The sequence below is a fragment of the Macrosteles quadrilineatus genome, unplaced genomic scaffold (assembly GCF_028750875.1).
Source record: "Macrosteles quadrilineatus isolate MER2022 unplaced genomic scaffold, UCM_ALF_1.0 Scaffold_16__1_contigs__length_3527350, whole genome shotgun sequence".
Lineage (NCBI taxonomy): Eukaryota > Metazoa > Arthropoda > Insecta > Hemiptera > Cicadellidae > Macrosteles > Macrosteles quadrilineatus.
Window position 1 is genome coordinate 2,978,507 of NW_026542609.1, and position 24,459 is coordinate 3,002,965.

General features: G+C 31.0%; 2 protein-coding genes across 2 annotated transcripts in view; both read left to right on the forward strand.

The window, feature by feature from the left end:
* LOC129005145 (uncharacterized) lies at positions 1-7,842 on the forward strand. Its single transcript, XM_054433963.1, has 4 exons — positions 1-73; positions 167-466; positions 7,046-7,241; positions 7,823-7,842. The coding sequence occupies exons 1-4, from the start codon at positions 56-58 to the stop codon at positions 7,840-7,842; spliced, it is 534 nt and encodes a 177-aa protein (XP_054289938.1). The 5' UTR covers positions 1-55.
* LOC129005125 (ly6/PLAUR domain-containing protein 6B-like) overlaps positions 7,197-24,459 on the forward strand; it is a 26,579-nt gene continuing 9,316 nt past the window's right edge. The window contains exon 1 of the mRNA XM_054433938.1: positions 7,197-7,241. The gene's annotated coding sequence lies outside the window, so the exon portion shown is untranslated. The remainder of the gene's footprint in view (positions 7,242-24,459) is intronic.

Consider the following 24,459-nt stretch of genomic DNA (forward strand, 5'->3'; position numbering starts at 1 on the left):
GCCCCATCCTCTCTGCCGGAGCTGCCAACGGGAAGAAAGAATCCTACGTCAAAGAATGGAGTTTTTTCTAAGGGTGGGTTTTCATCGCCTAATTTTATTTCTCTTGCCCAACCATAACTAGAGACATCAAAAAAAAAAAAAAAAAAAAAACTTGATTTGTTTTCAGGATATCGATGCCGACAGTGGTGACAGAGCTTCGTGGAGAGCTATCGGCCACCTCAACACCACTAGGACAGAACTAAGGGAGGTGTTGACATTGGCAGATTCCGCAATTGGAATGGCCAGCCGAGCAGAGATGGCAGAAGTTGCTCCAGTCATCTGGAACGAGATCCGGACGTCCTTGGAGCGGATCCTCGTGATGACAGGACAACAGATGGACGATAACATCATTCGAGGTCAAGAAACCCCAACCGAACCTCAACGGACCATCACCTGCCAGATCTGTCAGGATGCTCTCCCGACGATTGTGATTCAGCCTTGTCACCATACCCTTTGTCCGGCATGCGCTATTCGATTATACGTTTGCCCGTTCTGTCGAAAGACAGTAACGGGCAGAAAAAGACTCTATTATGACGGGGGTCATACACACCAAAACTACCCCTGCTAGATCGGGGGACATTCTACTACTGAGCTACCGACTTGCCTAAGCTGGAGAAACAAACACAAACACTACGGTAAATTATGCTTTATTTTACTCTTAAGTCACTTTTTAAGCACTACATTTTGTAGGACTTTATATATATCTGTAGGTTCAAGATGTATAGAAAGGTGTGGATCTAAAACTACGATTTTAAGCAAACTCATATATCCATCATTAAACATACAAAACTAAAAAGGGATCATAAACGAGTGATTTGTAAAACTACTCTCGCAAAAGTGCTTTAGTATCGTATTTTATGTAACATAAACATAGTCTCAAAATATATGGTATATGAGTGTTTATACTTTAGCTTAAATATCCGCAGTAAAACACCCGGCAATATGAGGTCAGCTGAGGCGATAAAGAAGGATTCAAGCAATAACTTGTACCTGGGCTAGAGGCCAACAGACAGTTGAAATGAGCTCGGTCCCTCTATAATACCTTTGCAGACATTTGAACCAATGAAAAGATAAAGAGAAAAAATTATATAAAATGAAAAATTATTAATTTAGTTATTTATGTACTTTTAAATATATTGATAGATAGGTACGGGATTCTTATGCAGATATTAGTTACTAAAACGTACAAATTTATGTGCACTGAGTTTTCTCTCTTGCATGTATGCATACTTTCCAGAACTAATTCGGAATATTCAATACCTTATGAAGATAAAAATGCCTAATGATTCTACTATAATTATTTAATGTGTTAATGTAACAAGATATTTGGAGTATAAAATGTTGACGGAGCCTAATTATCTTTAAAACAAAAGCTTAGGATAAAATTTCCATAAATGGATTGCATGTCATTTAAAAGATCGTACCTAACGTACACTGTATACAAGGAAGATATTCGTAATTATTGATGAAAACATGCAAATGACATGTGATTCATGAAATACAAACTCAAGGTAAACATATGTTGTTAGCGTATTGTTACCACAATGTAATTGATAGGTTTAATTGTTGTAATTGTCTATGATGTAATTGTTATGCAGAACATGCATAAGATAAACTTAAACATTTAAGTGATAAATTAAACTTTAGTTATGGTGATTCAAAATCATAAAATTAAAACGTCTGAAATAATAATTTGGCCAGAATAATTTAGAATCACCTGTCGCTTGGATTATACAGAATAGGCAAAAGTCTGGAACCCTCCAGTTAACTTTTTAACACGTTGCAGTAGGAAAACCAAACTCGGCACATATTTAAACATAAGAAATTGCACTTTTTCATCAAAGTTACAACTTTGCCTCAGCCCCCAAAATGGGGTATTTTGGGGGTAACTCAAAATGTTCAAATGTAAACACCTATCATGTGACCCCTCATTCTAAAGGGTTTATCAAGAAAAATTGAATGGCGCAAACTACAGGTCAATATCGCACAACTAATCAAAATGGCAGTCATATTTATATATCCCCTATTATCTTTTTAACAGGTTAGGAATCTCAGCATACCTTTATAAAAAAGATAATTCCCCTTTTGGTCAGTATTAAAATATAAACTTTTTAAAGTTAACTGGGTGTGTCCAGACATTATCTTGCTTGCTCATCTTAAATAATTAAAATTGCTGCCATTTTGATTAGGGGTACGATATTGACCTCTAGTTTGCGCCATTCAATTTCTCTTGATAAACCCTTTAGAATGAGGGGTCACATGATAGGTGTTTACATTTGAAAGTTTGGGGCTGCCCCCAAAATACCCCATTTTTGGTGCTGGGGCAAAATTGTAACTTTAATCCAAAAGTGAAATTTCTTATGCTGTAAATATTATGTTGTAATACGTTTGGTTTCCCTACCACAACGCGTTGAAAGGTTAACTGTGGGGTTTCAGACTTTTGCCTAACCCTGTATAATATATATCTGTTAAACGTTCTAAAATATTATAAAAAGATTTAAAGGACAGATTTTTGAGGATTCTTAGGATAATAATGTTTCTTACATCTGTACAAGCTCTTACAGTTCTTTATTTTGCTGCTCTACCGACCAACGCAGGATTCTTTATTTACTAAACGGCACACATGATTTAAGCTTTATATAAACTTAAAAGTTTAACAAAGTTCAGTAGGAGATGACAAAGCTACTCAAGGCATTTCACTTTATTCTACATCCTTCACTCATATTTGGGTTGAAATACGCCCATTTGCGTGCAATTGGTAATATTATAATTCTTATATTGTAACGCACGTCATTTGCGTAAATTCAATCACGCTGTGACCTTTAAATTGGTAAAATAATTATGTGTTTCTAAAACAGTTATTTATTACATACCAAAAATTAGTTAAAGCGTTTTCAGACTAATAAAAACATACAGAGTCAGCAAATCTTGTTCAATATTCAAAACTCGTAACCTTTGACGACGAGGCTATACCCAAACAGAACGTGTTATCCTATGACAGGTTACTGAATTTAATTTTCTCTTAAGCTAGAATGAATTTAAATTCTTACACTCTTTTGCATATTCAAAAGGTAGAATAAGTCAAAAAGGTATTTATAGTACAATGAACCTTGGACATCTGAGTAGATCAAATTAAACGTAAAAATATATTATAAATTTTTACAGTAATTTTTATTAACCTAATTAATTTATCATCCCTTGACGTTGTTGCGTATCTTATCAATAAGTTCGTTTTAAAAATTACATCCATTCTACTAACTTATTCTAATAGTGTGAGTAAATCAACCTTGCTAGATATTTATAATGTATTTAATAATGACACAATAGTAAGGCGTTTCTTTAATACCCCTAAAAACATACCTAGATATATAAATAAATATGAGTTTCAATACTAATACGGTACAAGAGGTTGCTGTTGGAGATTGTATCAATAGTTGATGTATACATATCAACAGTATGGATCAAACCGTAAATCCTTCCCAGGACACATCCCAAATGATCTGTAGGAAGTTGAGTTCGGCGGATTTATTTATATTGGACTCAGGAGAATACTTGACTGACTTCGCTATTCCTTTCCTTTTGTCGGTTTTGTTTGTAATTACTCTTCTCCAGGGACCTCTAAGGAATCCTTTTCTTCAAACATACACAGCCACGGCTCTTGGAAAAAGCCCTTTTGCTTTCAACTTTCCATGCTTTCTTTGAAAATGTATTCTTTTAAATGTTGGTATTTGTTTTGGATTATTCTTTTATGCTGCATCTAACAATCTAATGCTAAATCTAATAAACATCAAATTATGAAACAGAAATTTAAAAATTTTATTCATTTATATCAGGTTTTTAAAATATAATATATAAAATCACATAACTAACGTAAACCAATTTGTAATTAATTAACTCAATGATATTAATGCTTAAAGTACATTCATTACAGTTTTTACAAACTGTTTTCCAAAGAAATTACTCATGTGACACCAAATTGACATACTAGAATGTCTCTTACAGTATTATACCTAGTCACAGGTAAAGTTACTACAGTATCGAGGAGTTGTGTTGGAGTTTAACCCACATGCGGCTGTGAAAGCAGTAATTGGGAGGTCAACAAACTAACTTTACAACTGGTTTCTACTGTTTAGACTTTGCTGTTTTGAAATGACGAGTTTAACATCTTTAAAGTTTAACATTACGATTTTATCAAGGATTTTTTACTTTTTTACACGTAAAACAAAAACGGAAGTTCCTCATTAAGGTGTGTTGAACATGCACAGTATAAATATCCCTTCTTAAATAATAAACTCACATAAAACGCTTTGCATTGATGAATTTAACATATATTATGACAACTGTTATGTTTTCTTTTGTAATTTTATTTCATATTTAGAAGATTTAAACTATTATCTTGCTAATCAATACAACTGTTAGTCTGCAGAGATTAGACAGAGAAATATTTCAACTTTAAGTTCTTGGTTAAAACGTTTTTAAACATGAAACTAAAATATCTGACTGTCAGGAATTAAATCGTAAGTCAAATGTGTAACTGGACGGATTTATTTTTCACCACTGGTTCCAAAACATTGTTGTAATATTTTATTATTTGTGAGAAAAGCATTTGTACAAGTGAATGTAAAGTAATTATTCATAGACGAAAGCGAACTTTAACAGTAAATTAAAACAATCATAAAGTCGAGCTTTTTAATTACCAAACGTTTAACAACTTTCTTTGATATATTTAGTTCAAAAAGTTTGGCTATTGGTTATTTTGATGATTTGTCGTATATTACTTCCATATCCTAAATCATTAATGTTATGAAGAAACTATAACAATTGCAATCAGTTTTTAGAAATATTTTAGCTTCTAAAATAAAAACTACATACACCCATAAGATGTAGCAAGCTAGAAACAAATACATAAAAAAATCTAATATATATATGTGTGTGATTTTATGCTTGATCTAAACTACTGTCTGTCAAAAACAATATTCATCACTTGCTAACTACTTTTTAAGAAAAACAAATACCACATGATTTATCATGTAACAAAATGGTCAAAGAGCACTTCAAACTTGAAGGTCACTATGGTTCGACTCCAACCAAGATTGGATCTGGGCCGAAAGATATTTTCGTTGTGCTTTTAAGGAAATGTTGCTTACTAACAAAATGTCAACTTGGGATGGTAAGATTACCAGAGTTTGAATTGTCCCCTGACAAAAAACTCATACAATTTTTAAAGGCATAAAATAAAAGAATAAAATAAAACTAAAAACCTTGCTAAAGATCGTGAAAATTATTTTTACCTCTTTAAAATTAAGACAAAAAATATATCTGTAGATAATAGGATTAATATTTGGTAAAAAGATTAAGAGAGTTATTAACCTTAGACAATTTAGGTTCGATAACAAGAGGTAGTTAAGTGTTGAAACAACAAATCAAAGGATGTTTACTTGATCACTCAGGTGGAGTGTTAGGTGATTAGCTTCTCGTGCCTTTGATGTCTTTGAACGTGCTTCAAACCAATCTACTGGGTTCATACGAAGAGGGCTGTAGGATGTTCACGCTATAGAAGGATGCTTAGCAAACATACTGCAATTTTTTACGTAGCTTTTTCATAAATATTCAAACGCTCAAGCAAAGTATTTGTAATCTAAATTGATGTGTTTGCCACGGTCCTTAAAACAGCAACGGTATGGATCATAATCATAAAAAATTATGTCACTGGCCGATGGTAATCATGTTTTAACTGTAAATATACGTCTTAACCATAAATTAAGGCTATTAGTATAATATTCGGGCCTGTAACGAAATAATATAGCTCAAATTCGTATATTCCAACATTATTTGTCATCCGTGATTAAAATATTTTCACATAACTTTCCTTCGAAACAGTATTTTATGACAGGTCACAAAAAAAAATAAATACGATGCGTAGGGAAATAATTATTTGTGAGAGCTATAATATACTCCCTAAATAATTATGTTCTACGTACATTAAAAAATATGAACAAATAACTACACTTGTTGTTGCGTAATATTTCACATTCAGGAATACTCAATGAGACACGTAGACGAACCGTAGCTAATAAAAGTCATGATTAAATTTATAAAACATAAAAAGATAATCGATTTTACACCATACAATAATTTCGGTTTAAACAACTTGCCACGTCGACTATTATAATATTTTCCATACCACAAGAACAAATAAATACACTACTCTTAATTAGCATTAATAGTATAATGTTCATAATCAAAAATGATAAATTTGAATTAAATAACAAACAGAAAACTTCTGCAATATCTTTGAGTTTAATCAACATACTGTACAAATAATGCCATTCTTTTAAAAGGTAAAAAGGTAAGATGGATTTAAAACATTTATGTTAAGGTGTTATTATTAATTTAAATATTATTCGGTAAAAAGATTGTTTTATTTTAACTCAAGTCATTCTGTATATTCTTGTTTAATCCTGTTGAACACACTTTTTGATAGAAGCCCTACAAACTTCTATTCCATGAAACTCAAGATTATTAAATGCATTTTCCTATAAACCGGCTTACGTAAAACCAGTCTAATCTATATTACTATTTTATGTGTACCTCAATAATTATTTATTAATATTATTGTCCTCTTTTGGCTTTTACATTCATAATGAATGTATAGTAAGTTAAATCATTAGTTAGTTATGCTTTTACGCATTTCCAGCAAAAATATGAATATTATGTAACGCTGTCAACTTGCTTAATAGGAAGCCTGAACAGGAAGCAATAACGAAATTGTCAAGTTTATGCGACCCAACGACCCAGATCAGTTTGATTAATGTTTCCAGCGCACATAAAGGCCTTGTGAAACTAGACCGAACAATAAACACTGCCCAAAGCAATGAGGTACGGGATCGATGAGATGCTGTGTAGGAGAGATGGGAGCACCGCAGGGTGCAACTCTGGGACCACTGATGTTTTGCGTTTGACTTTGTACGATAAGTTACCGAGTAGAGATTGATGTCGGTTCCAGGCCAGATCTGGTGATTGGGGCTTTGATCTCCGAGATATCCGAACAACGCCAATAACACGCGGATTCCGAAGCTCGACAATGATCGGAGATGTTCGGCAGTGTTCGGATCGCGGCCAGGGGTTGAGGGTGGACCGTACTCAGTCAGTGTGTGATATAACGCCGCCCCTAACACAGAACTTGGATAACGTTAAGATTCGTGAGTTTTCAATCTTTACATAGTTATAGTTTTGTTTCTTTTTGTAGTGTCAAGTAAATTTAAGGAGTGATGGAGCGTTTAATTATTCCGTTTTAAAAATGTGTTATGTTTATTTTGTATTTCAACTGTGTACAAAAGTTAGTGGACATTAAGGATAACGGTAAATGATTTATAATTCCCTGAGTTGATTCGTAATGAGTTTTAACTGGCGACGAAGTAAATTTAGTATTTTAAAATTTAAATTCATTATACTCAATTAGATTTAGTAGTGTAGTAAGAATTTTTATTCTAAAACAAATTAGATTCAATTCAGAATTTTTAGAAAAAGAAATATATATAATACCACATACATATACCAAAAACATTAATTTCAGTAAGAGGATGGTGGAAAGTATTTGTTTTGGAAACGTTACAAAATAAACACTCTTAAAAGTGTCTTTTGTTCATTTCAGCTTTCTTGGATCCCTTTCATGATTCATATTGACAAAACGTAAGTTTCGTTTTGAGGAAGTTAAAGTAACGGAATACACTTTCCTCATTTATGTTTTACTGAAATAATTGACATTAACATATTGTTATAGATAAACAGATATCAAGCTAAGTAGTAAAGATAATATCCAATAAATTTAATATTCCAAGATTGTTGTATAAGAATATTTTTCCTACCTCATATCCTCATACCACATCATTCATCATCATCATCATTTTGGATCCATTCTTATTTTAATTGAAAGTTATGCGTAAAATTACTTTAATCTTAAGTAAAGTTGTCTAAGCTTGTGTGGTGATCCTGCACAAAAATGTAATGATTTGGAAAACATTTTTGTAATCCAACTTATTATTTAATTAATTAATTTTAATATAAAAATTTAATCTTACATAGAATGCAGATTTAATCTGGATCTATAACACATACTAAAATATCAACTGGTGTATGGTAAAGTATCTACCTCATTGAAATTAATGAACGCATAGACTTTATATTTATTATTGTTACTTACACCAAATAAAGCTAAATGAATAAAAAATTATGCATTTTAAGTGTCTTTTAGTTTTAAAGAAACCCGGTGAACAATGGGGTGTATTTGACAATCTACTCGTATACTGTTATTTTAAGGGAATTATCTTAGACAAGAACATCAACAGTACATTTCAACCAATTTAAACCGACATTTATCATCCCCTATAAATATATATTTGTGTTGTTAAATTAAGTGATTTAGGCCTACGTATGTAATTATTTTCCCCAAAGATGTTTATAAGTAAAAGTTATTTGAAGCTAAAATTCAAAATTTATAATTTTGCTTCAAAAGTTAAGTGACATTGCTATATAAAAACTTTAATTATATTATCTGTCAAACAACACGCATCTTAAATTAAACTGCAATGATGGAATAGTTCTTAATCATGTTGAAACATAAAAATATGATGGATTTTTGTTGATTTGCCTTAGTTGATGAGGAATATGCCTGAGTACTCATAAAACTTTTCCATACAAAATTTTCACAATACAATGGAAGAATTCCGAATTTTGTGAACGAATGGATTAACCACGTGACTAGTCAAATAGAATTAAACAAAATTCCAAGTTTATTGGCGTGCTACTCTAGGAAAGACTATAAAACTATTTAAAATTGCAATTGTATAAAATCATTGTAAATATGAAGGTTATTAAAAAGTGCGTTTTTTACGTTCACTTATGTTTGGGTAAACAATTAATCTAAATTTATAAAATTTGTATTTTAAATAATTTACTTGTTTATGTTTACTGAAACTATCCAGGTGTACGTCTAATTAGCAAATAACTTAATCATATATACGACCCGAACAAAATATGAAGTCGCAATTTATATTTTGGTTAAATAATTCCCTTTCATGTCCATATAGGTATTGAACGGTGATCATATATACATATAATTATATACCATAGCTAAAATACATTACTCGTTTACCAGTTATCATCCATAATGATTATTAAACATAATAAGTTATTAATGAGTTATTTTATACATAATAAGGAAAATTAGTTAGATCATGTTTCTATTTTGTAAAGCTCAACAGAGTTTTTTGAGCCCCGCAATATTTTACTGGTAACAAAGCTTTGCCGCGGGCTATGCTGCTTGTACTTTGTTTTATTGTTGGATTCTGGTAAAACTCAAGATAGCGAAATTCTCTGAGAGAGCGGTAATGTATAATGGGTATTGCTTTGTAGCATTTACGTTTTAACTTGGAAAGTATGAAACAAGAATCTTTAGCCTGTTTTAGAGGATTCAAAAATAAATAAGACAGTTTGGCACGATGGTTGGTGAAATATGAATAACCAGAAGGCCCTAATGTGAAAAGAAGAAAATGAAACAAATACTAAACATTGGTATGCTAGAAAAATTTTAAAACTTTATGTAGGCCTATTTTGAGCAATATTCATTTAAATTTCTTTTTTCAACCTTCTCAGCTGTACTTCTGAAAAATAACGTGACACAACAGCTCAAAACATACAATTTCAACACGAACCTCTAGGTTTATTTTTGATTGTTGTAATAGGTTAGTTAGGTTTGCTTTATACGTTTAAAATTAAACATTATAGTTACAAACTGGCTGATAGCTGAGTGGCTATAGCGCTCGCCTAACAATGAAAAGGTCGCCGAATCGAACCTGAGAAAAGTCAGTAGCTTTTTGATGGTTCGAACTAAACCCAACTGGTCCTGATTATTGGGCTTTAACCAAACGATCCTGACTAATGGAACAGATGTTCTTAGCCAGTACCAAAGTTACACAGATCCATACATATTTGCCTCCACGATTGCCTAATTGATTTAAAATGAGGTTACTAACCTGTCGTAAATCAATCCTATATTTGACTATAATTTCGGGGTAAAACCCCCATTTTCAAATCTTCATTACTCAAATCGTCAAACATATCTTCCTGCACTTCCCGTTGTCAATAAAACATTACACATAAACACACTAGGAAACATTTAGATTTACAAAAAAATATGTACAATCTCGCTAGGCGGACCAAGAACAAGACTAGACTGTTTGAGGACAGGTAAGTAACCTCATTTTAAGTATACACAGATAATTTAACTCTATTATAGGCCTACTCATCTTTCCCTTTTGGGTTAAAATACAATAGTTAAATAATACAATACAATATAATATAATACAATAATAATACAATTATATCAATAATAAAAAATACAACCACCATAGTTAAAATAGGTGGTGTTCCCACCTCAATGATTGATAACTGATAATTATATGTCCTACCGTTACTTAAAAAAGATAGTACAGTAGTTTAACCTTTACAAGAGAGGGCTCAAATTGTTCAATAATTACCAGGTTTTTGTAAAACGACATGCGTTAACTTTAATTTAACAAAACATTTGTTATTCATTTGGATATGGTGGACGTTTATGCCGTTATTAAATTAATAGCGATTGCAAACAACTTATTTTTATACTAGTATAGAAGGGGGAAACCTTTTGATTTCTTATCTTTAATTTTGGTTTGGTATGTTAAAATTCATTTAGAAAAAAATATATAAAACAACCTAACCTAAAAATGCGTTTGTAAAATTCATAAAAAAATCCTACATTAAAGGGTTAAATTATATAAAACTCACTAGCTTACAAATATCAGGAGTAAAAAAGTATAGCATCCCAACAATTATACAAGAAAAGAAAATTAATTTGTAAAACAACCGTGTTTTAAGTCAGATTAATTTCACCCAGTGGTATAACGGAATGGACCACAGCAATATTTTTAACCGTAGCCGAGATAAAAGGGTGGTATTACTGAGGATCCAGTTGATGAATGGTGGCGGCGCGTGTTGGCAGCATTGGTGCTGACAATGCGGCCACTGTTGCCACTGGCCTGTCTTGTCTTGTTGCGTGGTTGGCAACGCTGATTTTGGCACAGGACGAGCCCTTCAATCGACATTTCGTTCGTTTACTTGTATGTTCGTGAAAACTTTAAAAATCTGTAGTAAGCTAAATGAAATGTTTGTTATGTAACCCAATGTTTTGCTGGATCTATTAAGAAACTGTTTAATATTTTAAAGTTAGCATTAAGAGTGTTATCATAAAGAGGATTACCACTATTAAACATTTGCCCTGTTCAAATGAAGCTGTTGGAAATGAACCTATCCTAACCTAACCTAACCTAGCATAACTCAACCTGAACTGAATAACCTGATATAACTTTCATATAACGAATTTTAATAGTGTGGACACTTTTCTTGATAATACCCAAAATTAAAAGACATCGACCAACATTTTTCGGTTGAGTGAAATTCGATGTAAAATTGACTGCAGTGTTTGATGGTCTGCTGCATCACTGACGTTCCACAGAGAGAATTCAATAGCTAAAGGAATTCAAAACGGATATCGAACAGTGTTGATCTTCAAAACCAAAAGCATTGACTAATTATATTACGTTCCTAAAGTGTGTTTGTACCAAAGATATGGTTTTGTATACAAGTGTGTTATGACAGCTGTTGACGAATAAAATAAAATAAATAATTGTTCCTTTAAATCTTGCAATCCTATAGCTAAAATTTTATTGTAAAAAACTGCTTGTAATATTGACTTAAGATCTATTAAAAAGTCTATTACTAATTAGTTACATTGTTAAACATTTTGTTGAAATTTTGCGTGCCTATTTATAATCTAAAATGCAATTAATTCACTTAATCTTTCTTCCACTTATAGAAAAAATAACTAAATTTCATCTATATATATATATCCAAAAAGGACTTATCAAAGATAAATTCATTATATAATACACCAAAAACAGTTTTTTCCAGTACAACATTTGTAATATGTACTGAATATCACTGATGTAAGTATTATATTAGAATTGTTTTTATAAAGTTGTCAATGACAATAATTTTCAAGTTACTTTATAAGATAACAAAATTTAAATATAATTTTAATCCGAAAGTGATCTAAAGTATGAAGTTAAACAACGTCTGATGGCTACTGAGACGAAGATAAGTTTCAGAAGTGGAATCCATTTTAGATTGTAAGCCCTTATTTCGTTTCTTACCCTTCTTTTCTAATAATTTTTTACTAAAACTTAATTTCGACAATAACAACCTATTACCTCCTAGCTTGATATCGTTTCGTGTTACGCCAATAGAAATATTTTCGAATTATTCAAATGTATAAGCTAACAGAATCATTGTACAAGTAGTACAACACTCAAGCTTACAGCTAGTTTTAACCAGTCAAATTACACTGTATAATATTTTTAACTTATGAGAGCGTTGGCATAAAATGCTAACAGAGTGAAAAAGTCACATGGAGTGTCGCAGTTGGTTAATAATAAGGTCCAGTCCCGGGGCTGCGATCAGCTGTCAGCACTATGCCACCATCACAAACATGCTCGATAACTGGAATATTATTTGGTATACACCGTTCCAGTTTAATTCAAGTTTTAATTAATTGAAAATATTTATGTAATTCAATGAAGTTTATATGTACGAAATTTGTACTGAATATTATGTATACGAAAACATCTAACATTTCCAATAGTGTTTATATACTTTTACTTTACCCATTACAGGATGTAATAAGTATGTAATAATAAAGTATGTAATAATAAAGTATGTAATAATATTAGGTTAATAGGTAGTAGAGCACAACAAATTGTTGGTCTTACATTGAATCTATACATTGATTCTAAAATCTTACAATATAAAAGCTATTACATTGATTTAAAGATCTTACAGTATATTCACCGCATTTACCTTGGTCTGTAATTTTTTACAACGTCTACATAAACATGTAAGTTATGATACATAACTATCGATTTGTATTTTTATTTTCAAAACAATAGCGACCAGTCGATGACTCAAATAACAGTTAAAGAATCAAATACCGACCCTTGCTAAATACCACTGGCCACTGTAAGCTACGAAAACAAACTGTAATAGGCTCTGGTGATATCAAAGTTGACTCATTAAATATTAATTCGTCCCTAGCATTACATTTCACTTTATTATCAAACGAGTTTTCAAATTGTTTACATTTGATTTTTTTCTTTTTTTTTGGAACTCAAAGTTTTATGTAACATCTTCTAACGTGTTGTAATTTTTCTACAGCTGTTTTACTATCTCCCATATTGCTTGATTTTCAACTATCCATGAAGTGTCATAGCTATTTAATCTATTTACATTTTACTTTCTGTCCAAGTAAAGTGAACTTTATAAAAACAGTTCTTCAGTTCAGTCGTTATGTTTATTTAAGAGTTTTGGTAACTAAACTATATCAGTTTTAAAAATATATAAAAAACTAGTAGGCATTTAAAATATACTTCATAACAAAAAAAGTTTAATATAATGTATCTTGGAGACAATACAGGTTATTGTTATCAGATTACAATGGATCAGTCTCAAATTGGATATCGTTATGTGTGGGAAACATATTTTGTTCATTTGTAGGAGGGGCCGGTGTCATTATTATTCTTGTTCATTCGGCAAGAGCCACGTCTAACTGGTATTTTAACTGTTTGCATTATTCACAATACCAGACGTTTCGATCATGCTTTGATGGGACATCCTCACTGGTAAAGCTGACCCAGTGGGACAGAGTTATGTCTTGGTTACATAAGGGGGCGAAGACAACGTGTTCTAAAATACATTACTCATGTTAGGTTTTATTCACCAAAAATGTCCTATAACACAAAAAAAGTAGACAACAATGCTAAAATGCATATCAGCTCATCAGCAATGAATTAATGGAAGCAGAGCTGACAACATGTGAACTTGTATTCCCCCTAAACATTGAAACTCTGTAGTTGTAATTTCGGTTGCGTAAAAAAAGACCATGTTCACTAAGGCTATAATTAAAACATAATGTTATAATTTGTATAAAACGGTAACTGCTTAAGGCCTATTAACATAATTTTGGTGCAAAAGAACAATGTAACTTCAAGCCATAAGTGTTCTATTCAAAAACTTCGCCTAATAAACTAATAGCCGAAGTTTTTGAAAAGAACACTTATGGCTTGAAGTTGTCCATAATGAGATAGGGAAATGATTCATAGGCTAATGATCCCTCTCATGAGTCATGATAGAACAGCAATGTGTTTAAAAAGCTAAATTTGAATATAGTTAAAGATAAAACACGTGGTAATAACATGATTGAAATAACCGGATCCTGTGGGAAATGGCACGATTTATCAGGCCATCATCTAGCATCAGTGATCCAGCATGTGATCTAGCATTGTTCATGTATGATACAATATACATGAACTAAAAACATAGCAAAATATTTTACCCAAATCATCCATCATTTTCACAAGTAAAAAAGTAGTTTAAATGGGAACCACGAAGAAAAAGGGTATTTTTTTAGTATAGCTCGTTTTGAAAAAAATGAATGCTACATAATGTACAATTAAACCGGCTTAATCGGTACCGATTAAAATCATGTGACCATATGTAATCTTGCATGTTCATTTGGCATCATGGTACATAAAACCTTTAAACATTAAAAATATAATCAGATGTGAAGGCTGAGAAAATAGTCTGTGTCATAATACAGGGTGTTCATTTGAAAACTTTCCATATCTGTTGTGTGCAAAGGTAAGGCTTTTTACCCTTGTTTGTTCTCATTTCCCCCTAATTTGGACATGCCAAATCCAATAAAGTTATTTTCAATTTCGAAAAATGCCCCAAAATGGCACAATTTGGGGGGTAGGGGTGCTCTTTGAGAAATTTTCAAATGTAAACATGGGTTGTGTGATACATCAATTTAAAGGTATAATCACCCCGACTATTTTGGTGCAATAAAAATTTAATTATCTTTAACCGTATTTACAGGGTGGGTCAAAATGTTTTAAAAAAGGACTTTGAAGTTAAGTACCGTATTACCCGAACTACTGAACGGAACAGCGCCAAATTTCTTTCCAAGCTTATTCTTGATTTACTCTTTAAGATAACTTGTAATCAGGGCATTTTCAGTGTTATTTTCTATTTTTTTTTAAATCTCAAAGTTGAAGAATAAAAGAAAGCTGAAAACTCAAAATTCTTAAATAGCAAGGTATAGCAAATTTCATACCACGTGAAAGGTCCTTTTTTAACAAACATTTTACGTATTTAAGTTTTCTTTCTATCTCTTACCGTTTAAAAATTGCAGTAGAAAAACTGAATTTTCCATAGTAATATTGTAACTAGTTTTCTAATAAAACAGCCAAAATTCGTCTCTTTACACATTTAATGGTGCATTAACTGAAGGAAACAATTCATAATTATTGATACCCTGATTGACAAACAAGTCATCACGTTTTACTTTGTAAAAAACAAGTCTTATAGCTGATGAGGACAACCTACATGTGGGCCGCTTTCTGTAGTACCATTGACTAGTCAATGGTAGTACTAATTTCAAAAAGTACTATTTTCTGTAGTATCTAATCGAATATGGTGTACACTTAAAAAAATTGACTTTATTTTTACTTATTGGACAGAACAAAAGTGTTTCAGGATAACTGCAAAGTGTTTAACAATAAATATCCAGGTAAGACATTAAGTCATAAAGCTGTAAATGATTTAGTTAAGAAATTTCTGAAACTGGCTCAGTTACCAATGAGAAAAGAACAGGATGAAGAGTCCAAGATGAACTGACACAAGTAAAAGTAGTTGATCAATTTGTAATTAATCATAATACATCGTTGAGCAAAGTGCAATGTGTTTTGTTAGAAAACTAGTTAAAATTTTACCATAGAAAATTCAGTTTTTCTACTGTAATTTTTAAACGGTAAGAGATAGAAAGAAAACTTAAATACGTAAAATGTTTGTTAAAAAAGGACCTTTCACGTGGTATGAAATTTGCTATACCTTGCTATTTAAGAATTTTGAGTTTTCAGCTTTCTTTTATTCTTCAAATTTGAGATTTTTAAAAAAATAGAAAATAACACGGAAAATGCCCTTATTACAAGTTATCTTAAAGAGTAGATCAAGAATAAGCTTGGAAAGAAATTTGGCGCTGTTCCGTTCAGTAGTTCGTGTAATACGGTACTTAACTTCAAAGTCCTTTTTTAAAATATTTTGACCCACCCTGTAAATACGGTTAAAGATAATTAAATTTTTATTGCTCCAAAATAGTCGGGGTGATTAGACCTTTAAATTGATGTATCACACAACCCATGTTTACATTTGAAAATTTCTCAAAAAGCACCCCTACCCCCCAAATTGGGCCATTTTGGGGCATTTTTCGAAATTGAAAATAATTTTATTGGATTTGGCATGTCCAAATTAGGGGGAAATGAGAACAAACAAGTGTTAAAAGCCTTACCTTTGCACACAACAGATATGGAAAGTTTTCAAATGAACACCCTGTATAAATGAAATTTGACAAAATATTTCTTGACGGGAATCGAGAGCAAAGTAAATAAGATAAATGAAAACAATGACGGATTGTGAGGTAGACTCTCCTCTTATGAAGATACGAACAGTGTTTTTGTCATGGACCATTTACCATGACTATGTTATTTACTTAAGTTATAATTTAATAGATAACTGCAAACATATTTTTTAGAATTAGGATCACTTTAATCAGTTTTAAAATTAATTTCTAAATGATATACCAGAATTTCAAATTATGTATTTTTTTTGTTTAGTGTGGTTTTATAATACAATTTCTATATAAAAATTTGAACAAATGGTGTTTTTAGCCCCTGGGGACATCAAAATGAAAAAGTAAATCAGTCCTGGGCCTAGGTCTTACCGTGCCACCTATGGTAATAGCTACTTCCTTGTAGGGAAATTCGCTAAAACTACCTGGTGACCTTGTAATGTTTGATAATCTTTTTTACATAATTGGGCCACACAGAAGGTGGCAGTATATATGCCATTATATAATTCTAACAAAGTCGAAAGGCGCGTAGTCAAGTGAAAGCAACGCAGCTGGTCAATTATGGGTTATGTCCCTAGTAGAAGTGATCTGCTGTCACCGTCTTATAAATGTATCAAATATTCACAATCTTCATTATTTCCCGGTCATAATGTGAATAAATATTGTAACAACTACTCTACCCCGAAAACAAAAATTAATACAGCTAATGATGATTTGAAATAGCATTATAGTCATTGCAAACAGGTTTCATAAAAGTTAATTTATTTGACAGCTTATAACTTTCTATTACCGCACCAACATGACTAAGAATTTTCATATTTATTTAATAATGCGTGTAGCATATACTTTATCGTTATATCAGTTTATTCTAAGCATCAAAATTACAGTCAGGCAAGAATCTCCCTAGCCATGTAACACACCATACAAAATATACATCTACGATAGATTACTTAACTACTATTTAGAAAATTTTACCCCTGCAAGGAAACTGCAAGGATGTTTACCTATTTTAGTTAATAGGTCAAAAAAGCTTGAAGTACCTTGGTACTTATAAAACTTACCACACAACAACAATATATGTGTAACGCGTAGCTTTATTGTAAATAGGGAAGGGGGTGGAGTTTCCTATACGGACATCTTCTTGCAATTTGTTTATTACTAAAAATATATAAATTACTATAGTGGACTCATGAAAACTTATTGAAATAGTCTAAATACTATCTTTACTATCTTTACACCAATAGGCAGCTAAACAAATTATTCGTAAGTATCTTCCATTGTGCACTGTAGCTTTGCAATAACGTTAAGATAAAATGCATGTTTAACATATTTGAGGAGAGCTGTGAGGATAAATTACTCAATGTTTTAAAATGTTCTTGTTATAATCCCAGGAGTTAGATGAAATATGAGAGAACCGGGGAGTGAAAAACGATAAGTAATTAGGGGATTCTCAAAGGGGAATCTTGGTAAGAAATAAGATTTTGTTGCCAAAAGTAAAATATATATTTAACTATATATAATACAGTATTACATTTTATTTATTTTTTATGTTAGAATACATTTTGACTAGTGGCTTGTAGGGGTAATAGCCCCTAGCTTTATATTTGTAATTATTTTGTACAAATTATTAGTCTTATGGGTTACCCTACCTTTAATTATCATTTAACATTTTTGTATATTATGATATGTATAATAGTTATTACATACCTGCATAATGCACTTTGATGTCTGCTCTGTTTAAAATAACAATTCCAAAGGACATGTGGTGTGTTTATAATATAAACTTTCTAACCATAATACAACTAAGGAATATTTTCCAATGACAATCTTCATGACTATTAATTAAATCTATATATATTTCTATAAATATAGACGGATTCACTTAGAAAAATACATAGAGATAATGTCATAATCCAAATTGAAAAATGCTAATTCTATAACAAAATCTCTCTGAATCAACATTTGTTGCATAGTATCCATTTTGGTCGATTCATTGGTCTTTATTTGGTTCTAGTGCTATTTTAACATTATCTGGCCTCTTTACCTGTCTAAAAGCAACATAAAGTTGACCATGGGTAAACACTGGATTTTTTTTCAAATAAATGTCAACTTAGGTGAAGGTTTGGCCTTGCGCCACAATTTCACCAAATCAAATTGCGCAATGCACCACAATGAATACACCCATCGTCCATTGGTCCTACGCTGTGTAATGCATTCTGATTTAAAAGTGGTAATCTATACACAGGAATGAATTCATGTTCATCCGCTGCTCATTTATTCTTCTTCCATTAATATTGTGCCAAATCCGGTCCCTGTTGTTCTCATTTCGAGGAACAATATCTCTGCGTGGTGGTCTTCCGACATTATACATTACTGTGCAAAAGAACAATCCATTGTAAAGTATTCAGTTTAAAAGTATCAAATTGTTTGTTCAAAAGATTTTATCTAATTTTCACTTTGTGTCGTTTACTACTTCACTAACAATTTTACAATAACAAAATAATTCACATTCAGGTGTGATTATATTTTTTTCAATTTATATAATCACAGCTGTGTTTACACTAAATAAAAAGACATAAAATTAGATTCCCATGCTATTTAAATGTGAATTATTTTAATCCGTAACAACCTTTTGGTGCATGATTAAGAAAAATGAATAATTTTCCCCAAAATTTCAAGCCCAGACCTTTAAAATGAGACCTCTCCCAGGTTTCTACGGCCTCCCGTTCTCTCACAATTTCATTGTAAAATTTTGGGCTTACGGAATTAGATATATAGATAATAGTTTATACATTAATCTTACACACAATAATGTACGACATATGATCAATCTTTCTGGTTATTTACTTATTAAATTTCCATATTGTAATTGAGGTTCAGTAATTTTTATCTAATAGAGGATATTCTATATTCTAAACATAATTTTTACAATTTTTTATTTAATGTAGGATATATTATATTTAAAACAGAATTAGGTTTCGTATCTTAAGAAAACCTTGTCGAATGACCTTTATACTGCTAAACTAAATTAGGGATATAAGATATAGAGTAATATATTATTTTTTACCAACTGGCTCCCCATATAGTTTAATAGTGGAATTTCCCATAACAGCATTGTTTACTTTCATAAAAGCCCCGGTTTACTTATAACAACACGGGGGGGGGGGGGGGGCAATGAGGTGCAAGAATTAAGAGAGAAGAAGTAAAACTGTAATGATTCGAACTTCAACTAATCAGCTGTTTGGGCCAATTTAATTGTTGTGTGGTGCAATTAGTGGTTCAGTGGTTGGTACAATGTTTCGTTGCATCACCGTCAGTGGCAACGAGAGGCTATAAACGAAAACATAACCTGTCTTAGAAGTTGTGAGTAGTGATTTTTAGTTTTTTAAGATTTTTAAAACACGGTCGTAGGTAAAATAGTGTACGCAACTAGCGTAAAAAACTACTGTTACATCAATTCAAACTACAGTAATATATACAAAAAAAAATTAATAAAAACAATGCGATGAGTAGGACATTGTCCAACTATAGGAATCCTGTAACAGCGATTAACAGTGTAAACAAGGTAAACATACGTTGTTAAGATCAGGTTAAAGTTTAATAATGCGGTCGGCACTGTGTGGCGTAATGAATTATTGTACCCTAACCACTCTACCCCACTGTTTGATAAACTAGGTTGGGCACCCTGCGAGTTTAGACAATTTTAAAATAATTGCTTGGGCAGTTATATGATGCTGTGCTATTTTTAAATACTTAGCTTTGAAATTTTTACTACTTTAACATGCATTAGTACTTTACATTGTTGCAATAGTGTCATACACTATTCCGTAAGTAAATATTTCGAAAAGATTAATAATTACGAATCTTAGTTGTAAAATGAGGCAAACTAAGGCTAAGCTAGTCTAATTGCACCTAATTGAGCTTTAATTTAAGTCTGAAGTCGTGGTGTAACAGGTGTAACAGATATTGTTATGTTAACTCGTTATGTGATATTTTCGATCTTAGTAATGAAATCAAATGCTAAAATAACATATCCATATATGTTTCTAAAATTTGAATTTTATTGTTATTTAAGCTATATAAACTACTACCTACCATTGTTATATCAAATATAAATTGAAGGGTTTTATTTTCACCAACGGCTTATTGAAACTTAAAATGTGTACACAATTAACTTATATATATACAACCTAATAAGGATAACGTGATAGTTTTAGAGGTAATTAAGATTGAAATTATAACAAACAAAATGGCGGATGGCTCTCTAACAAGACATTTTTTTGGAAGTTTGATTCTTAATTTTTTTTTCTTTTTTTGTACCACTGAACAATTCCCCTATGATTGGTAGTTAATTAATGTCCCATACTATTGCTTACGCGAATTTAAATTTATTTTGAGCTATTTTGGGAATATAATCTCTTACAGTAAACAGAAATAGGATCCTCGATCCATTTTAATATCATGTTACGTAATCAAATATACGTATTACTCATTATATGTTACATACATATTTTCCTTAATTCCTCTAAAATCTGGCTAAAGGAAAGGGTTTTCTACATAACTTTAGTCAAGATCTAGAGGGGGCCTCTGGGTCATGAAATCAGCCGTTCAATTAAAGAAACCCAGTTTAAATTAGTGATTGGCGGTATTTGAACCCAGGACCCGCGTTCTCCTACTAGTCTGACACACTCTTCGGTATATACATGTTAGTTTATGCAACACTTTTTAAGCTGTTCAATGGTATCTAGTATATTCAATGACGACTTTAAGTAATATTTGTTTTAATGAAGTAATTATACTTTTACTGTAAAAAATTGTTGAATACCATTTTATCTCATGGCTGGGCAATAAAGTATAATGTTGAAAACCCATCTGAACGATTAGGGCTCTGGCCTAAATACTGAAAACACGAACTAGACTTGTGCTTTGATATATGAATATCAGAGCTGCAAATGCGGGTAGCTGTACTACTGGAGGTAAAGCACGGTCATGTATTATCGGTATCGCTAACATCCTTTGATATAGAGTATAACAATTTGTTGATATTAAAAAAGTTAAAAAAATTAAAATAAAGTGTAAAGAAACTTGCGTAGCTACAAAAGTGCTAATGAATTATAATGTATAATTTCTATTACTCGTTAAATTAAAAATATCGAAAATATTTTAATCATTCACATTTAATTCCTTTAGATAATCGTAGTGCATAAGTGCATCGTAAAGAAAATCATCATTGCTTCAATTAATTTGGTAAATCAATAACTGGTTTCCATACGCAAAAGTTGAATATAGCTATAGAAATACTTAAAAAAATCTAATACCTCTTTTCATAAAAAAAAACACATACAAAATATTGATAAAATATACTAATATTTACTCTTAAAAAAACTATAAACTAAATTATATAATCGAATTCTAAAATAAATCATGAAAAAAAAATCACACTTAAACATGGGATGTTTAATAACGAAACAAATTGTTTTCAAAAAATTTTGAATAATTTCAAAAGAGGGTATTTACCCTACAAACAAATTATGAATACAAGAGAGGGGAAATTAAATAGTAAAATTAACGCTTACGTTTTAATATGTACTTTGTAATATAATTCAAACAAGAAATATTACACGAAAGTTTTGTAATTAGCCCGTTTACATAAACTTGCCAGACAAACTCACAGGCTTACGCAACTTATGGAAAGTTGGTAATTACGTTATATTTCGGTTATGGGTCTCATTTAATAGTTCAAAGGGTAATTATTTGCCGATGCGTGTAGTAGAACCTCACCATAAGACAGTTAATATACAGCCTTGAAAAGTTTTTTTTTTTTTACAAAAACTAAACATATTTACGATTGATAATAATAAGATAATTAATTAGAGTTTCTTTTTTAACAAAAAGTTTTTTTGTTTCGTCAAATATTTTTCCATACGGTTTATTTTTTCCTTTAGATGTTGTTTTACAATGACTAAAATACAATTACTAATAAATTACAGTATCCAAAATTACTGCTTATGAGGCAAAGATATTGCTGTTAACTGTTAACTAAAGTTAACACTAAATTTAAACAGTATAAAACACTGCCATCACAGTTATGGTTTTATATTTGATTCCGCAAAATTTGCACATATTTACGAAAACGAAAGTATATAATTGTGTAATATGGATACATGGTTTACTTGGCACCTTTATTATATTAATATTAGTGCCATTTTAACGGTAATGGAGAAAATCCAACACATATATTGATATTTTCTTTTATATACCATATTAAAACTCATTGGCTAAAAGTTAAACATAAAACTATGATATTTGCTTACTAATTTTTTTACCACCAAAATAATTAAATGCAACTCTGATAATATCAATAAGTTAAATTAAGGACTTAAATACCTTGATTTTAATAGTGATTTTTAGAATCATCTAATCATAAGTTGCAATCAAGAAGGTGCACTATTAGTAATTTAAAATAACTAACATTATTTAATCAATAATAAAATATCATATAGGTTTGTATGTGTTGCAATTTTATCGATGAGGATGTAATGTGCCAAGGTGTATAAAACACATTAACACTATAAACCCAATATTGAAACCTATAAATACTGTAATAAACTTTGAAAGGAGGCCATCGCTAAACAGGTGGCACCATTTGGTTAGAGCATTGATGCAAAACGTATAAATTACAGCAACTGAATATTGTGTGGATACAGCATTTAATTTTTAAGTGGATTATTAAAACTATGGTTTGTTGAAAATCTGAACAGTAGCATAGAAGCAACAAGAAAAAAATACATAAATGCTAATCAATTACGATTTTCTTGGTGTAATGCCATTTGAATACGTGTAATTTTTACTATCTAATTAATAACTAACAATTTCAAATTACAATAATGCATGTATAGTTTTTAAACCCTGCTTTTAAACGTAAACCACTATTGTAATTTACTAGATTGAATCAAGTTCAATAAAACTATTGTTCATTAAAGTAAAGGGAGACAAAGGAACGGTCAGGCAAAGGTAATTGTATAGCTGGAGCTTTTAGTTAATTACCTAACCTTTACATTGTTTTATCATCTAATTTGATTACTCTCTAAATCACAAACGGTACAATGAGTGCGAAAGTAACGTTTTTAAACATAATTTTAAGCCAAGGCAAGCACAATTTGTAAGGCATATAGACGTATTGACTTACCTGCACTGTTTTATGTGTTGTAAACTGTTATCGACTTAAACGTGGTAAAAAGTCTTTAGCAAAAATCTGTTTATTCTGTACTACGTAGGCCTACGTCTGATATAGGTTTTGTCAAGTTGATTCGTAGGAACTCCATCAATAATTGTTGCTGATGGTAACGAGTTAGTCCCATTTTGGTGTTGATTCTTGCTATTCAACGTAGATTTAAGATCTAACTATTGCTTGATTTTTTGTTTTTTTTTACTGAGGTGATCTTATTTTTAGTTTACATATATGCCAGGGTTATTTTATTTAATTGTTATTGTATGATCCATTTTCACGTTATAACTATAATTTACTTTAAGTTCAGTTTCGTTGCATTATTCAGGTATATTAAAGATATTATTTACAACGTTTAATATGTTCAGCGTGATTTTTCAGCTTAAGTGGTAACTGTGTTGTCTGAACTATTGTAGTTTTGCACGAGTTTACCAGCTGTTCTAGGAGGTAATAAGAGAGTTGGAGAAATAGTAAGGGACTGAATCCTTGTAGCATTTTTCTTTTAAGTGGTCTCAGAGTTTATTTTGTGATTTTGTGTACCCACTTAAACTATTGTTAATATAGTGATAAAACCACGGTGTTTTTTTTTAAATTTTTTTAGTATCTACGGATCGTCACAGGTTAAACATTAGCATGT